The sequence below is a fragment of the Typopeltis vanoorti genome, chromosome 24 (assembly GCF_054136105.1).
Source record: "Typopeltis vanoorti isolate ZY-2024b chromosome 24, IOZ_Tvanoo_1.0, whole genome shotgun sequence".
In the NCBI taxonomy this organism is placed as follows: Eukaryota; Metazoa; Arthropoda; class Arachnida; order Uropygi; family Thelyphonidae; genus Typopeltis; species Typopeltis vanoorti.
In genome coordinates, this window is record NC_143572.1 from 66,164,712 (window position 1) to 66,181,477 (window position 16,766).

Here is a 16,766-nt window from a genome sequence, read left to right on the forward strand (position 1 = left end):
TTAAGGGAATGTGCAAAATTCAGGTTGGAGGTTTAATGAATATTATCAGCACTGAGAAAGGATTAAAACTAATTTTAATGCTTCCAATATTTCGTCTCAGTCACAGAGACATCTTCAGGCATTACAAATAACTTTTTGTAACAACACACAAATACAATACAATGATAAGTAAAACAAGTGAGTGTAACTAAAGTCAAAAAATTTTAGTGAAATTAAATTCAAAAAAAGAAAGACTGTTTTTTGAATCTGCATCTGCACTCAGGAATCAACCTAATTCAAACAAATATGGTTGCATAAAACTTCCCAAAATTTGGGAAACATTAATTATCACAGATCGCTCTTTACATTCTAGGCCACCTCCAAATGCCCATAGAGGGCGCACCACCTAGATAGGACTCGAGTTTCACTCACTTGTTTTACTATCATTGTATTGTACTTGTGTGTTGGTACAAAAAGTTATTTGAAATCCCTAAAGATGTCTGTGACTGAGATGAAATATTGGAAGCATTAAAATTAGTTTTAATCCTTTCTCAGTGCTGATAATATTCCATTAAACCTCCCACATGAATTCTTCACAGCACATAAGCCTCAACACATGGAATGTGCAAAAGAAGTAACAGTGATTTTGACTTTGCTGTAGAAAGTCTAGCAACATGCAAAGTTCTTGAGGAGTGGAAGAGAATGCCATTGCATAAATAGGATCCAAAACAGTTTTTGTTGAACTATTGATTAGTTTGTTTCATGGATAGTGATGGAGTTGGAGAGGTATCATTATCAGAATACAAGGAATTAATGCATGGGTTAGTAAGGATTTGTTAATGGATAGTGTTGTTTTAGTAATCTAGTTATATTTCATGTGGTGAAACTGCACTGAACATGGATACACTAATTTTTTTAAGTTGTGTTAGTACATTTATTTTTGATAGAATATTACATGACAGATTGCATTGAAATTGAGGGGAATCAACATAGGTATGGTTGGCTGATAGATATCGGTGAGTTGTGTATGGGGAGACAGTAACTTGAAACAGTAAAGTAACCAACAGTGTACTGTGATGTGGTTGCTGTTGTTTGATGATAGTTTGTATTTTAAGGAAATGAAGTAACTTTACAGAGAATACAAAGACAGACAATGAAAATTATATCTAGGCTGCAGGCATGAAATTTACAGTAATGATATGATTGAGACATTGAAGCTGCTGAGAGGTACTTACCAGACTGACACTGAACAGATTTTTCATATATGGTAGAACAATAAGAAGGAATATAGACAAAGGGCCATCCCTGTAAACTGTGTAAGACGGTCAGAAATCATTTTCTGCAGAGATAGCAATGCTTTCTGGTTCATGTAGCTCTTAAGGGACTATAGCCAGCTCTTCATGTAATGGTTTCGTCTCATGAACCTGCATCCATAGTGCCAAGACAACACTTTGTGATGCATTAGTCCAACATACCACTTCAAAAAATGAGGATGAAGTGATGTGGTCATGACCTGCATTTTTATAGGCAAGAGTATTGCATTGTGTATACCTGTTGAGTGGTATATCAATTTCTGTTGGATAATCAGAATTTGCATGCTAGAATGCCTATTATATCAAATATTCACCTTGGGAGACTGTTAAAAATAAAATATTCATGAAAAACATTTTGCTCTGTTAATTTTGTTGAGCAGTGCATTGCACACACACACAATTTTTTTTTTCATTGCACTTGTTTGTATCTGTAATTAAAAAAGAAATTTCAAATTTATTTTTAGGAGATTTCTATTGGCGAATAAAGTCTGATGGAATTGCAGATGGATACCCAAGAAAAATTTCTGATGATTGGGATGGACTTCCTGGTGACTTAGATGCTGCATTAACATGGATGGATGGCAAAACTTTCTTTTTCAAGGTAAATGAATGATTATAGACATTTTCTTCCTTTCTATGAAATAGTTTCTTGTTCTAAACAATAATATGCTTCCACTGTGCAATGGCACATATAAAATCATGTGGGCAGGATGTATTGTTATTCTGTTTCTTAACTAAGGACCACTTATAAGGCAATAATATTCATAGCAATCATACATACATATTGTTTTTTGGTCTAAAAATAATTCTTAGTAAGGGATATTAGCAAAATAGGACTCTGGTAGCTGTTATTCTTTTATAAAGAAATTATAAATACAGTTGGGTCTCTTTTTATGCGGTAGATATGTTTCACAGAAAACCGCATATAAAAAATCGCACAAAAAAGACCTAACTTACGTTGAAAAATTAGGGATATGTTCCATAATTTTCTAAAACCCCATAAAACTGTAGCAATGAATTAAAATAAACCTAAAATCGTATAAAAAAAAGTTTATAAAAATTCAGGAAAATAAGAATGCCTAAGTTTGTTTTAAAGCTGTATTCATTTAATTTTATAGAAAAGTAACGTTTTTTTTTTACGTTTTCGGCAACGTTCGACAATATTCGGCAACATTTGCGAACTGGTGCGAAATCACTTTCATCACCAGAAGAGATAGTCAGTGCATGAGATCTGTATGGTAAAGGCAATGATTCTTCACAGAATTAGCTTCACCCTCCTTCTGTGCTGATTTTTTTCTTCTGACAATGTAATCAGTGATTAAACTTTGCGATGATTTTACTAATTTTTTATACAGCTTGCGATATCCATTCATACAGTTCTTCAGCTCACGTTGGAATTTAAAAGCTCATTCAAAATTTGTGTTATTAACAAGAAAATGATTTTCCAATTTATTGCACAGATCAAGACCTTCTCAAATTATATTTGCAGTGAGGAGAACAGGTTTTTCTTCCGCTTCACTATCGTTTTCTGGATCTTCGACGATATCCAATAATATCATCGTCACTTAAGGCATTATCCACTAGCAATTCGTCCACATCATGCTGGATAAATGTATCAAAACCTTCTTCACCAATTTCATGTGCCAAAGTAATGATTTCAGCTGATAATGTACATGTTTGAATGGTTGCACTGTTTGCCACACATCCAGGCCAAGCTGCTTTCCAGCAGGCATTTAAAGTTTGTGGTCTTATTTCAGCGATAGCAGATGCAACATGATTTAAAATATTTTTGAAAGTAGCAATTATGCCTTGATCTAATAGCTGAATAATGCTTGTAAAAAAAAAAAAAAAAACACTACCTGCACATTTGGGTGTTCTAAATGTGGTGCATTGTCAATAATTAATAAAACATTAAAATAGAGAACTTTTTGCTTCATATATGTTTCCACTTCTGGTACAAAGCACAATTATTGAACCATTCAGTAAATACAGCAGTTGTTACCCAGGCTGTATTAGCCATCCCATGTACCACAGCTGTTTTAGATCTTTGTCTTTCAGAGCACATGGTCTTAGAGATCGATTTACTAGGAAGGGTTTCAACATTCGATCCCCCTGAAGCATTGCTACAAATTAACGTTACTCGATCTTTGCTTGCTTTAAACCCACCTTTTTTCTCAGACTATGCAAAGCAAGTTCGACTAGGCATTTTCTTCCAAAACAATCCTGCTTCGTCAGCGTTAAACACTTGATCGGGATAATATCCACCATCTTCAATAATTTTGGCTAACTTCTCTTGAAAATTTTTGGCTGCTTCTTCATCTGCTGCTGCAACATTGCCTGTAATCTTCACATTATGAAGTGCATTCCTTTTTAAAAACCCAGTTAGCCATCCCTTGCTAGCTGAAAATTCTTTATCAGCCTGGGAAGCAGAAGTAGATGGCTCCAATTGCTTCATCTGTTCATAAAACCGAAGAGCTTTTTGTTTAATTAAATAACCACTTATAGGAATTCTCCTTTGAGTTAATTCTTTAATCCAAATTACGAGTGCTCATTCTGTTTTTTCGAATAAAGCATCTCTTGAGTACGATGATAGTTTGGCACTTAGTTTTGCACCAGAAATGACAGATTTTCTTATTGCAACTGCATTCTTTTTAATTGCTCTTATAGTAGATTCGCCTAAATTAAAATGTTTACCAATTGTCGTAGATCCCTCTTTTTGCTAAGCGATCTAAAATTCCAATTTTCATTTCCAAAGAAATTGTTTTTATTTGGTATTTTTTTCTCCATTAGGCCAAATTAAATCTTTAAAATAAATATTAGACTTATGATAATGAAATGACAAACAGTTACTCACATACAAAATTAAACTTCACTGAAACTCACTGCTTACACGTTATGCCAGAATGTCCTGCAACACATTGTTCATTATGTACAAAGGGGAAACCTCAAATTTGCATGAAATATGCACCGCATATAAAAGATACGCATAAAAAGAGACCCGATTGCACTTTATAGTGTGATTCGTATCTCTAAGCCAACTTCAAATTCTTTATTATTACGGGCAGCTTCAAGGAGTCCTTAGACTCATCGAGGGAGGCCCAACATCATGTCAAGAACAACTATTCAACATTCACACAGTATCTATCATACTTCACCTTGAACTCATTTACAGTCATGGCACCCACAACAGACTCTGGCAGCTTATTCCACTCATTCACCACTCTCCAAGTAAAAAACCTAGCTCTAACACCCTTGCTAACCACACTCTTACCAAGCTTCCATGGATGGCCCTTAGTCCTCCCACTACCAGTCCTATTCTCAAAAATATCTTCTGAATTAATCTTATAGAAACCCTTCAGTAATTTGAATGTCTCAATCATATCACCCCTTTTCCGCCTATCAACCAATTTCTGCAGCCCACAAATCTTCAACATGTTCACATAAGGTTCATTCCATAGTCCTGCTATTATTATTATTATTATTATTATTTTAAACAAGACCTCATGGAGTCAAAGACTCATCTAGGAGGTCATTTTATCTCACACACACATCTCATCATACCGGGTCTTAAACACATTCAAACTCCTTGCAGACACCACACTCTCAGGCAAGGCATTCCAATCATTCACAACTCTGCACGAAAAAAACCTGCCTGAAAAAAAGAAACTCATTTTCTTTACTTCCAGTTGCTATCTCTTCATTCCAGTCTATATTGCCATAATTAAAATCACCCATAATGATCACCCTTTTCTTATTTGCTTGGCTTATTTGACTATACATTTCACTATCACCACCATCCACATTACCAGGTCTATAACAACATCCCACCAAGTATTTGATTCTATTCACCTCTATCTCACACCATACTGCCTCAAAACCACTGGCCCCATTTCCCTCTTGCATCTCTACCTTGTATGGACATAACTCTTTCTCTATCATCAATAGCACTCCCCCTCCCTTTTTACCCCTTCTATCCTCACGAAACACATCATACCTTTCCATCTCTATTCCTGTCAGGATGTCATCCTCATCTAACCATGTCTCACTTATTCCCACAATCTCTGGGTGCACAGACGCAATTAGTGCAACCATTTCATCCGCCTTGTTTCTTATACTTCTAGCATTGGTATACAAACACAACAACTCATTTCTGGATCTACAGCTAGTTCCACTGATACCACTCACTCGATGTGATCTCTCCATGCTGGACTGGGGCCATTTCCCTTTCTGCTTCTTCATTTTAGAACCCTTTGCAATTCCATCTGTTTCCTTTTGATCCCTGATCATCCCAATACTTTCCTGCCTACACATGCTCTCACCTCCTCTTGGAGCATCCACCTTTCTCACGCTGTGTATCCCTGTCCACCCTGAGCCTCGCCGTTTCCCTGCTCCTCTTGGACACCCATTCTCTCATTTTCTATACTCATACCACTCACTTCCCCATTCATTTCCACTCCTTCAATCTCTCCTGTCTTACTCTCCTGCTCTTCCACATCACTCCCCCTCTCGATCTGATTCATTCTCTCTATTCACTTCTCCACTTTCCAGCAGCAGTCTCTCCAAGCGACTCACACCATAACCACTCAAATGCAGTCCATCGCTCCCATAACCACTCAACCACACCACCCATAACCACACCATAACCACTCAAATGCAGTCCATCGCATCCATACAGCTCACTTTGTCCCTCAAATTCATTCCACACATTAACAAACTGTACTCCCATCTCCTCACACATTTCAGCCAGAATCATTCATAATCCTTGCTCTCCGCCTCATTTCACCACAATCATACCTAGGCAACACACTGACCACCCTTCCTGTCACACTATTCTCCTTTATCTTTCCAAGTAGTCTCCTGACATTCATTTTGACATGCTCTTTGTTCTCTCTCAAATCATTTGTACCAATTAATACAATTAACTCTTTTGCTCGTTCCCGCCTCATATTCAATGCCTCAATCACTCTACTCATTTTACCGCCTGGAAAACATACCTTGTGCATTTTATCCTCTAGCACACCTTTAATAATGGAGTCGCCATACAACGCCACTCGCTCATCTTTTGTTAACTCTTTCATGCCATCATGATTTATTTTAATAGTTTTGACCTGAATTCTCTTAATTTCATTCCGCATCCATTTCATTTCTTGCTTCATCCAATCCAATTCACCTTCCGAACCTCGCGACACGTTCACTCTATCATTAAATCTTTCTAACTTTCTAACTCTCAACCCCCTCTTCTCACTTTCCCTCTCATTCATCCTTCTTTGTTTCCGTACTTTCGGTCCAACATACGTCCAACTTTCACTATCATTCTTCTCACTTTCACTCTCACATATCTTTCTTTGTTTCCGTACTTTCGGACTAACATGCGTCCAACTTTCGCTATCATTCTTCTCACTTTTACTGTCATTCATCTTTCTTTGGTTCAGTACTTTCATTCCAACATGCGTCCAACTTTTGCCATCAATCATTCTTTTTTCGCTATCATTCATTCTTTCGATTTTTTTTACTTGCGATTTCTGCATCACGCAATTTCTACTTTCATTCGTTCTCTCAATTTCGTTTCTTTCCGCCTCACTTTCGTCCCTTTTAACATCCGTTATGGTTGTCAAATCGCTCTTTTTCTTTTTTTTTTTTTTTTTTAACATTTTTTCGCCTGTCTTTCTCACCATCGTTCTCTTTCAAACGTGCACTCGCGACACAATCGGTACTAGCACTTTCTGTCATCACCTTCATATTCGCATTCATCAATTTCTCGTTCAGGTCACATTTCGCACACACCCTTCTTTCATCCACACTAAACATCCCCAAATCATTTATGTAATCGAAGGAATACATATAACAGACCTCACACTTAACGAACCGACTGAAATCCAAATTAAAATCATGGAATGACAATGCCGCCGCCATTTTTTTTTTTTTCTCTGCAGGTTACTAGGTCTAATATTAACGTTTTCGTATTTAGTTTAAGCAAGGAAAAAAACCCCACACTAATAATATCGGTAGCGTACAACGTTTACAGCCGCTCTTACTTAAACAATTACGCATATATACTTAATTATTCCTAGTAAAACTTATCTGAATCAGGAGCTCTTCAAAACACGTCCGTAGCGCTTGACCCACTAGCGCCCTCTCCTTGGTCACTCGTCTCTGGATCCTCTCCATCGAGAAGAAACCCTGGTGCCCATATCTGGGCACAGTAGTCTAGTGGGGTCTTATCAAGGCTCGATACAGAGGAACAATAACCTGTTTGTCTCTGCTTGTTAAAGTATTTTTCAGCAACCAAGTGATTTGATGAGCTGATTTAGCACTTTTGCAATGCGCATCCTAAATTTCAACCCCCTATCCACCAACACTCCCAAATCCCTAGCCTCATCAATCTCCTGGAATATGGTTCCACCAATGTGATATACTGCTGCTAATCTTTTCACCCCAAAATGCATAATCTTACGCTTTGCCACATTAAATTGACATCCATTTTCCTTAGCCCAGTCCTCCAAACTATCCAAATCATCTTGCAAATGACATCCTGTGCACTCACTATTGCTCTACCCAACTTTGCATCATCAGCAAACAAGTGAACACTTCCTCTCAGATCCTTTCTTATATCGTTAATGAACAAATTGAAAAGTAGCGATCCAAGAACAGAACCCTGCGACACACCACTAGTTATGCCGTCTTTTGGACTCTACTCCTGAATAAACTACTCTCTGATATCTCTCCATCAACCACCCTCCTATCCATCTCACCAACCCTCTATCCATCCCCATATGCTGCAGTTTACTGATTAGAATTTCATGTGGTATCCTGTCAAAGGCCTTAGCAAGGTCCAGTAGAATCACTGTAAACCCATTACCAGTTCAGTGGTCACTGGGTTATAAAACGTGAGCAAGTTACTGAGACATGATCTACCCTTCACAAAACCATGTTGTCCTCCATACAATATCCCATTTTCATCTATCCAATCCTGTATTCTTTCCTTGACTAATTTCTCTAAGACCTTGACAATGATTCCTGATATGCTGATTGGCTGGTAATTTTCAACAGCAGTCTTGGAACCTCCTTTATGCAGTGGAACTATTTTCCCCTCTTTCCACCCCCTTGGGACTAACCCAGACCTGAGATTCAAATGAAACAAAATGGTCAAAGGCACTGACAATTCTTTAGCCGCTTCTCGTACGACACAAGCTGGTATACCATCCAATCCCGCAGATGAATTGACATTGAGGTTTTGTAATAGACTATTCACCTCCACTTCATTCACCACAATTCCCATATAAGCTGTTGGTTTTTCCATTTCTGCAATGTCACCACCAGGATGATATACTCTTGCAAAGTGCTCACTCAGTAATTCTACTATATCAACTGATTCGGTTATCCCCTTACCATCGGCATTCTTTAAAATCATTCTGCCATATACATTTTTTCTTTTACTTGCAACATATCGAAAAAACTGTTTGGGATTCTCTTTAGTCTGCATAGCTAATGTTCTTTCATACTCTGCTTTTGCTTTTCTTACCACACTTGTTACCCTTCTGGCTTGGGCTTTATACCGTTCATGTGCCTGCAGGTCACCTTTCTCCTTAAATTCCCTCCACAGTTGTTTCTTTTTTTGCAGCTCAAGCTTAATGGTGTTATTCATCCATTTAATCCCTACTTGATTTATTATTCGGACTCTAGGTATACAGTCAGCCATTGCTCCATGCAAACACTTCTTAACTGCCTCCCATGCACTATCAACTTCTAGTCCTTGCAGTTGTACATGCCATGGCACTGAACCAATCAAACTCCTAAGCTTGTCATACTTTCCAGCCCGATAATTCCACATGTACCCTGTCTTAATTGAAAATTCCACACCTTTAGCCACCTCCCAAGTTAAGACCCTATGATCACTCTCACTGATTGGTGGCAATGTGGTCATATTCGTTAGTCAAATCCTTAGATGCAATTACTAGGTCAAGCACTCCCTGACCTCTAGTATTTTCCATTACATGCTGTCGCAGATAGTTATCCCTTAATAACCGCATAAAATCCAATTCCTTCCTCCCATGTGTCCTCTCCTCACTCCAATCAATGCTATCATAGTTGAAATGTCCCATAATAATTACCCTCCTTCCACTCATTTCTTCTATTTGCTTATGCATACTATCTCCGCATTCTTTTTCATCACCTGGTCTATAGCAGTACCCAATTGTATATTTTGTTCTGCTAGCCTCAATCTCACACCAAATGGCCTCAAATGTGCTCTTTTCTCTATCCTGCAATTCAACTTCTATTCTCCTTGGCTGCAGCTCATCAGCTATCATCAATAATACTCCTCCCCCCCATTTTATTCTCCTTGTCATTCCTGAACACACTATACCCCTCACATTCAATCCCACTAGCTATATCATCTTCAGTCAACCATGTTTTACTAATGCATGGTTGACTGACAAACCTGTGGTCTGGAAGTGCCAATCAAGGCCAAAAATTCTTCCTTCTTGTTCCTAATACTCCTAGCATTAGTATACATGAATTGCAGACCTCCGTTAGTCCCATCCCTACCTTGATGCCTTATACTAACTATCCCATTCTGATTTGTTGTCCTTATTCGCTCGGGCATATTATACTCATTCATACACTCAACTGCCTCCCTATGGTCTGCATATCTACTTCCCCCACCCCTTAATAAATCTAGTTTCCCTGATTCTGCACATCTACTTCATTCAACAACACTTTTTCAAGTCTCCTTACACCGAATCCATTCAAATGCAAACCGTCCACCTTATATAGATCCTTTCGCCCATCGAACTCGCTCCACACAGCCACAGATTCCACACCACTCGTCATGCATAACCCATGCATAAAGTCATTTGCAATTATGGCCCTCCTAAACTCTTCACTGTCATACCGTGGCAAAAAAACTAATCATCCTAACTCTCTCACTCTTTTCTTTTGCTACCTCAAACAATTCATTCAGGTCCTCTATCATTTCCATTTTATCTCCTTTCAAGTCATTCGTACCTGCCACCACTATCATTTCTTTCACTCTTTGCTTTTGCTCCCTAATAGACTCACTTACGTCCTTAATGGTCGCACCAGGTTGGTACCATTTTGTCAAATTCTCTACTATCACACTTCGTACTAACGAATCTCCATACAGCACTTGCTCCTTCATTTTGTTTACATTCACAATCATACTCTTATTTTTCCTATCATACTTTTTTTTATTGGCTGGTACACTCGGTAGACATTTGTGCATACGCTCCAGCTGCTGCTTTACTCTATGTATTGCTCCGCTCAACAGTGCAATCTCACTCATTGCATCTATCTCATCTTTTTTTATTATCTGTTGAATCATTAATTTGCTCTGTATTAATACCTTCATTCACACTTTCTACATTCACACCCTCACAGCTCTCTGGTACAACCTCGCAATTTCTTATCATATCGCTATTTTCTACATTCTGAAATTTGACAAAAATATCACTCATGACCAGAAAAACACTTTAATTCCTCATTTTTCTTACATTATCTGCACACATTCACTCCACTATCATCATCTAAGCATACTCCAACTGCTCTCCGCAACGCATACATTTCGCAGATAGTACACTGAATAATCTTCTTTATGTTACCGTTATTGAACAAAGATGGCGAACCATTATTACTAGCCACCATTTTTCTTCTTACCGGAGCCATGTGCTATCGTATCTTATCGAATTAATAATCGAAACACCAAAAATAAACAGACACACTAAGATACGAAAAGCAAACAAAACTACGTAATATTACAGGCTGGTGTCTTGTCCAATTTTTATGGATACAACAACACTGAAAACTTGCTCTGCAATGAGCTGTGGATAAAGGGACACAGACTACAGGCCTTTGGGCATATAAGCCTACTTATCACAGCTTGTGAAGATATGGCTGAATGAAGATGACTTGCAAGCTGACCTGCCGTGGTGTGTCAATTACATTTTGCTGTTATAACCAAAAATCTGTCTTCATGCTCCATGGTAGAGCAGGGCCATCTCTTAATAAAAATCTGAAAACACATTCCATTGATTTGAAATGCTGCCCAGAGCCTGGGTACAATGCTATGTGAGATTCCAAAATCAAAAATCACCATGCGAAATCATCTAGTGATGTCTTCAAGACGTTACAAGACATCTAAGTTTGCAACTTTATTCCTTCACAAAAGGAGCCTCCTTAAAACACAATTCGCTTAGTGCAGCCTTTTGCCTTTTATGCTGTTGAGTGCTACCATATAACCCTTCGTTTGCGATTTGAAAATTTTACTACCCGCTTTCTACTCAAAATCGTCAGTTATACAAACTGCCACAAGCTATTCATCTGAATATTTGCAGTTGTAATCTTCAGAAATAACGTTCTTCCTTAGGTTTTGGACACCGTTATATATTCTGCCTTCCAGATTTCAAAACCTTTGGCAGTTAAGTCTTGTGACTTGCCCAAGAGGACTTTGACTGCCCACTTTTTAGAATCTTAAGAATTTTACTCCCGTCTCCAACTTTAAATCTTCTGCATATCCTCATTTGATATCTTCTAATAACATTAACACTCAAGTCAAGCAATAATGGACTCAAAACTTACCATGACTCCCTACTGATGATCTGCACATATTAATAACTCACTGACTTATCAGACAGCCACTCTCCTATTCATCTGTCACTAATCTGTTATTTAATCTTGTGAGTCTAAATTACCAACTTGTTATTTGGGCCAATGTATAACCCATAATTTGAAATATCATGATCCCTTATGTGAAGTGGAACAATTTTACCTTCTTTCCACTCCTTTGTTCTGTTGCCAGATTTTCTTCACATAAGTTGTTAGATGCACTATTGGATATGAGATTAGATATCAGTACTCTGAGAAAGTTTAATGGAATGAACAGATGGCATCAATGGCAATATCATATTATAAGCACCTCCAAGGTGCAACTGGAAGAATGACAGTATATTACACCCTTCGATTGGAATATTTGAAATATCATGAATATTTGAAAAAGTTCAGCTTTTCCACATCTAAGTCTGATTCTCTTTGTTACGAGAGGAATCTTTATTTAGTTTTTTTCATTTGAAGGTGAGTTAGACAATCTCATACTGCAGTAGCAGGATATTTTCTCCTGGAAACTCGTTTTTTTTCTTTTTATCTTGCATACAGACAAAAGCAGCCTTCAGAATTCACTTCAAGACTCAGAGCTCTATGTGAGAAAAATCTATCTCTTATGCCTTTCTTAACTGCACACAAACTTAACTTTCACGGATACTATCACCTCCCCCACTTTGTCCACATACTCTCAATCTATCCCTGTAATCTAAATTCCATAATCCCAATATCATCTTTGAAGCTTTTCCACAGCTTCTTCATCCCTTTGGAAGCCAGAGACCAAATCTATACACAGAAGTCCATACTGCAATTATCCTCTGAGCTGTATTTGAAATTTTTGTCCTGTGAACATTTGAACTTCAACTTTCTATCTATCATAACTCCAAAATCTCTAGCCTTACATTATTCAAATCATTTATTTCAATCAATATACTCTCCCTCAGCTTCGATATAGCGTTTGGCACAGTCAGTTAATTCGTTAAATGAGTTTTTTTTATATCAGTTTTTGGGATATTGTTGAGGGTCATAGTTACTGCCGCTTGAACGTTTTCAATAATGTTGTATCGCTTTCCTTTCATCGGCAAATGAAGTCAGGGGAAGAGAAAGAATTCACAGGGTGCTAAATCAGGTGAATGTGGCGAATACTTTGAAATCGCTTAAATCACTCGTAAACTCGAGTACAGGATAAGCATTCATCACCGTATGCTTTTTTGAAGCATTTGATGTGTTTCGGTAAAACTTTTACCAAGTTTAACACAAAAGTCAATCGCAGCTCTCTATATGAAACTCATTTTCCAACCATTTGTCAAAACACGCTGTCACTCTTGGCACTATAACTCGGTTTCTAATGAAACAAATGTCATAAGTAGTTGACACAACACTAATGAAGGTTGCCGCTTTCGACAACAAAAAGATGCAACAGGTGGCACCACTAGCTTGTTCTATTTTCAAAAAGTTCAGCTTCTTTTTGGACAGAGGGTGTGTGTATATATATATATTGTTTGTTTGTTCTTACAAACCCAGAAGAAGTCACTAGCAAATGTGATGAAACTAATCAGTTCAACTGTCTATATTATCATGACTTATTAAAGCTAATGTCAGTTATATTTTGTCACATTCGTTTTTTGGTTATCAAAAAATCTACATACCCATCAAAAAATAGTGGATCTGCATATATTCATTCGGCTTTGAAATGATGTTGGATCTTTCTTTGATAACAGACTATGTTCTATGGCAAAGGTTGTCAGCCCTTTATTTTCTATTTTTAATTGTTTGATGTCATATTCACATCTGGCTTCATAATTGGGACTAAAAGACTAGCTATTATTGTTATTATTATTATTTTTTGCTTCACAATAGCTTAACCGACTAAAGATTGTACATAGACACCTGAGTATGTATTACTTAAATGGTGGAATGATACTGCTCTAGAAAAGAAACATACTTTGATTCCTATAGAAAGTACTTTTTAATGCCTCCAGTAATAAGCAGGGTAGTCGCTTAATGTGCATTGCATAATGAAGATTATCCATCTAATAGACTAGAGAAGAATTTGAACCCACAGCTTGCAGGTTAAAATTGACTTCATATAACATCTGCTTTTGAACTGAACCTAGCATATACAGAAATAAAACAAAAAGAAATTATATTAAATATTAAAATTAAGAAAACTAACCTTCAGTTTCATGCTAGCTGCATTTCAGCATGTAAAAAAAAAAGCATTTTATAGGCTTCATAAGGTGGCCTCATAGGTCACATGAAGTCAAGTCAGTGGATTGCTGACTGCTGTTCTAATGAAGAAAAATCAAAGCAAAAACTTTTTTTTTTTTTTAATCAATAATACATTTGACTTTTCTAGGGTGGTAGATACTGGAGATTTAAGAACAAAGAGAAAGTTCCTGGATACCCAAAACTTTCAAGTGTAGGATTTGAAGGTATTCCAGACAGAATTGATGCTGCTTTTGTATGGAGTGGAAATGGAAAAACTTACTTCTTTAAAGGTAAAAATATAGATAATATAAATATATAGCAACAGTATTATAACATTGTTGACGGCAATCTCAAAATTACCATTAATGCATTGTTATGTTTAAGCCGGTATATGGCAATTATAATGAAATATTAATTATGAATAATAACACTTATGTATGGAAAATATTTGTTTAATATATAAATTTTCGGCTATGTTTAGTAACTATGGTCAATGAATACTTATATAAGAAAAGAGATAAATAAATTACAATAACACTTGAAATCTAAGTGTATGTGACAATATATGATATTAATTGCAGGAGGATAACTCCATCTACAACTATTAGAATTTAAAGAAGTAAATTTTAAAAATAATAATTCATTAGATACAGGAACGAAGAGTATTTCATAGATGACTTCCCAAAATTGGAATGCCCGCCTTAAACTTTTCCAAATATGGGAAGTCATCCTAAGTCTAGTGAGTTAATATTCTCAAAATTTATTTCTTTGAATTTTAATAATTATAGATGGAGTTATTCTTCTGCAGTGAATATCATATTGTACTTTCATTTCAAGTGGTATTCTAATCTAATCTGTTATCTCTTTTCACATGTATGCACTGACAATGCTACAAAACAGTGCTGAAAATTTTGCATGTGTTAAACAAATATTTTCTTTATAAAAGTGTTATTATTCCATAATCAACCTTATCATAATCATTTAATATAAACATTTCATATCACTCTGCTTTTTATGATATCACATAATAATACCATTTTTCCATCTGTGATTTTTCTCTTTTGTTTCTTAATTTATGGACACTAGGTGTAATACTGGTATTTGTTAAGTCTGTTTTCTGCTGAGTAGCCTCTATGTCGAAAATATGAAGACAGCTCACCTAGTCTCATTTGCAGTAAGCCAGCCTGGTTGGCTGAGTAATTAGTGTAATCAAAGCATATTTTGGAGGCTGAAAAGGCTACGGATGTGATATGTTTACATCGTATCCTGAGATGATTTACATGTTTAGCCTTTTGAAGCAAAGATGTGTTAAGTTAGATTAAGAAGAGAAATCTGAGAATGTTTCATATAAAATAAATTATTATTTAGAATCAACTTTTTTAAAGTAAATATTGTAGATTCCTTTTTTTATATATATTTATAAGCACAAAAGTAATCTATAATCATGACTGTATTCAGGCACTCTTTATACCTCCTTTGAAGTTTTTACATCGTAGTGGTGCAATCTTCATTTTGCATGAGCATTCACAAAAAATTACGTACTTTAAATGAGAATGCAAAAAACTAAGCTAAAGCTCATATTAGAACTTATTAACTCATATTAATTTAATTCTTTAAATGCTTTAAACACAAATTTAAACTACAATGGTTTTGAAACCAGGATTTGGAAATTCTTTGAGAGGCAATTTGCAAGTGTGTGCATGCACACGCTTGCACACACAAGACCAATTCAATAAATAAAAAATTTTAAATATAAGGTCATTGTCATCAAATTCCTCTGACATGTACCCTTAATGGGTGTACAGAATATGATAGTACAACATGAAAAACCTACATCATTACTAACTTCCTATCTACAATTTTCCTTCAAATCAATCTGTTACCTGTCAACACTCCAACATTATCAGATCTTATATTTCTATCTTCTAAGGCACTTTTTGTTATATCAATCCATGTATATCTTGGTCTTCCTCTGGGTCTTTTTCCTGCTAACTTGGCAGAGAACACTTGTTTTGCTAATCATTCCTCTCCCATTCTGTTTAAGTGACCATACCACCTGAGATTAGCTCTGCTAACAATGTCAAGTTCTTTCATGATATCTTGGTTTTTAATACAATATTGCCATTAATGCCATCTGTTCATGCCTTTAATCTTTCTCATATTTTCATTGCCTTTGTCTAGTTATTGTTGACTTTTATACCATATCTAATACAACAGTTATTCAGGTCATTTAATCAGGGAATCTTGCAGACTTCTAGCAGATTTATTTCGAAGTATAACATCATCTGCATAAAGTAAAGGGCTGAGATTAACATCTCCAAATTTCGATATCAGATTTAATACCACTTTCCTTCATAATGTGATCCATATAGATAATGAATAACAGAGGGGATAATGTACATCCTTGTCTAACACCAGATTTGACGTCAAACCACCTTCCTGTACTTCCTTCAATTCTAACTGCTGCCTTACAACTAAAATAAAGACTAAGTATTGTTTGATATAGTGTCTCATTGACATACAACTGTAGCATTTTGATTAGCTTTTATCTTGGTACCTTGTCATATGCCTTTTCCAAATCTACAAAACTTAAATACAGATCTTTGTTATATTCTCATGATTTCTCAACTATTTGTCGTAAAGTGAAAA

The 16,766-nt window shown here is 36.3% G+C and overlaps 1 protein-coding gene across 1 annotated transcript in view; it reads left to right on the plus strand.

Moving 5' to 3' along the window:
- The window catches only part of LOC150093360 (stromelysin-2-like), a 61,930-nt gene that overhangs the window by 22,674 nt on the left and 22,490 nt on the right, over positions 1–16,766 (plus strand). Inside the window, exons 7-8 of the mRNA XM_090413929.1 lie at positions 1,757–1,893; positions 14,266–14,407. Of these exons, the coding sequence (XP_090270055.1) occupies positions 1,757–1,893; positions 14,266–14,407 (279 nt within the window). The remainder of the gene's footprint in view (positions 1–1,756; positions 1,894–14,265; positions 14,408–16,766) is intronic.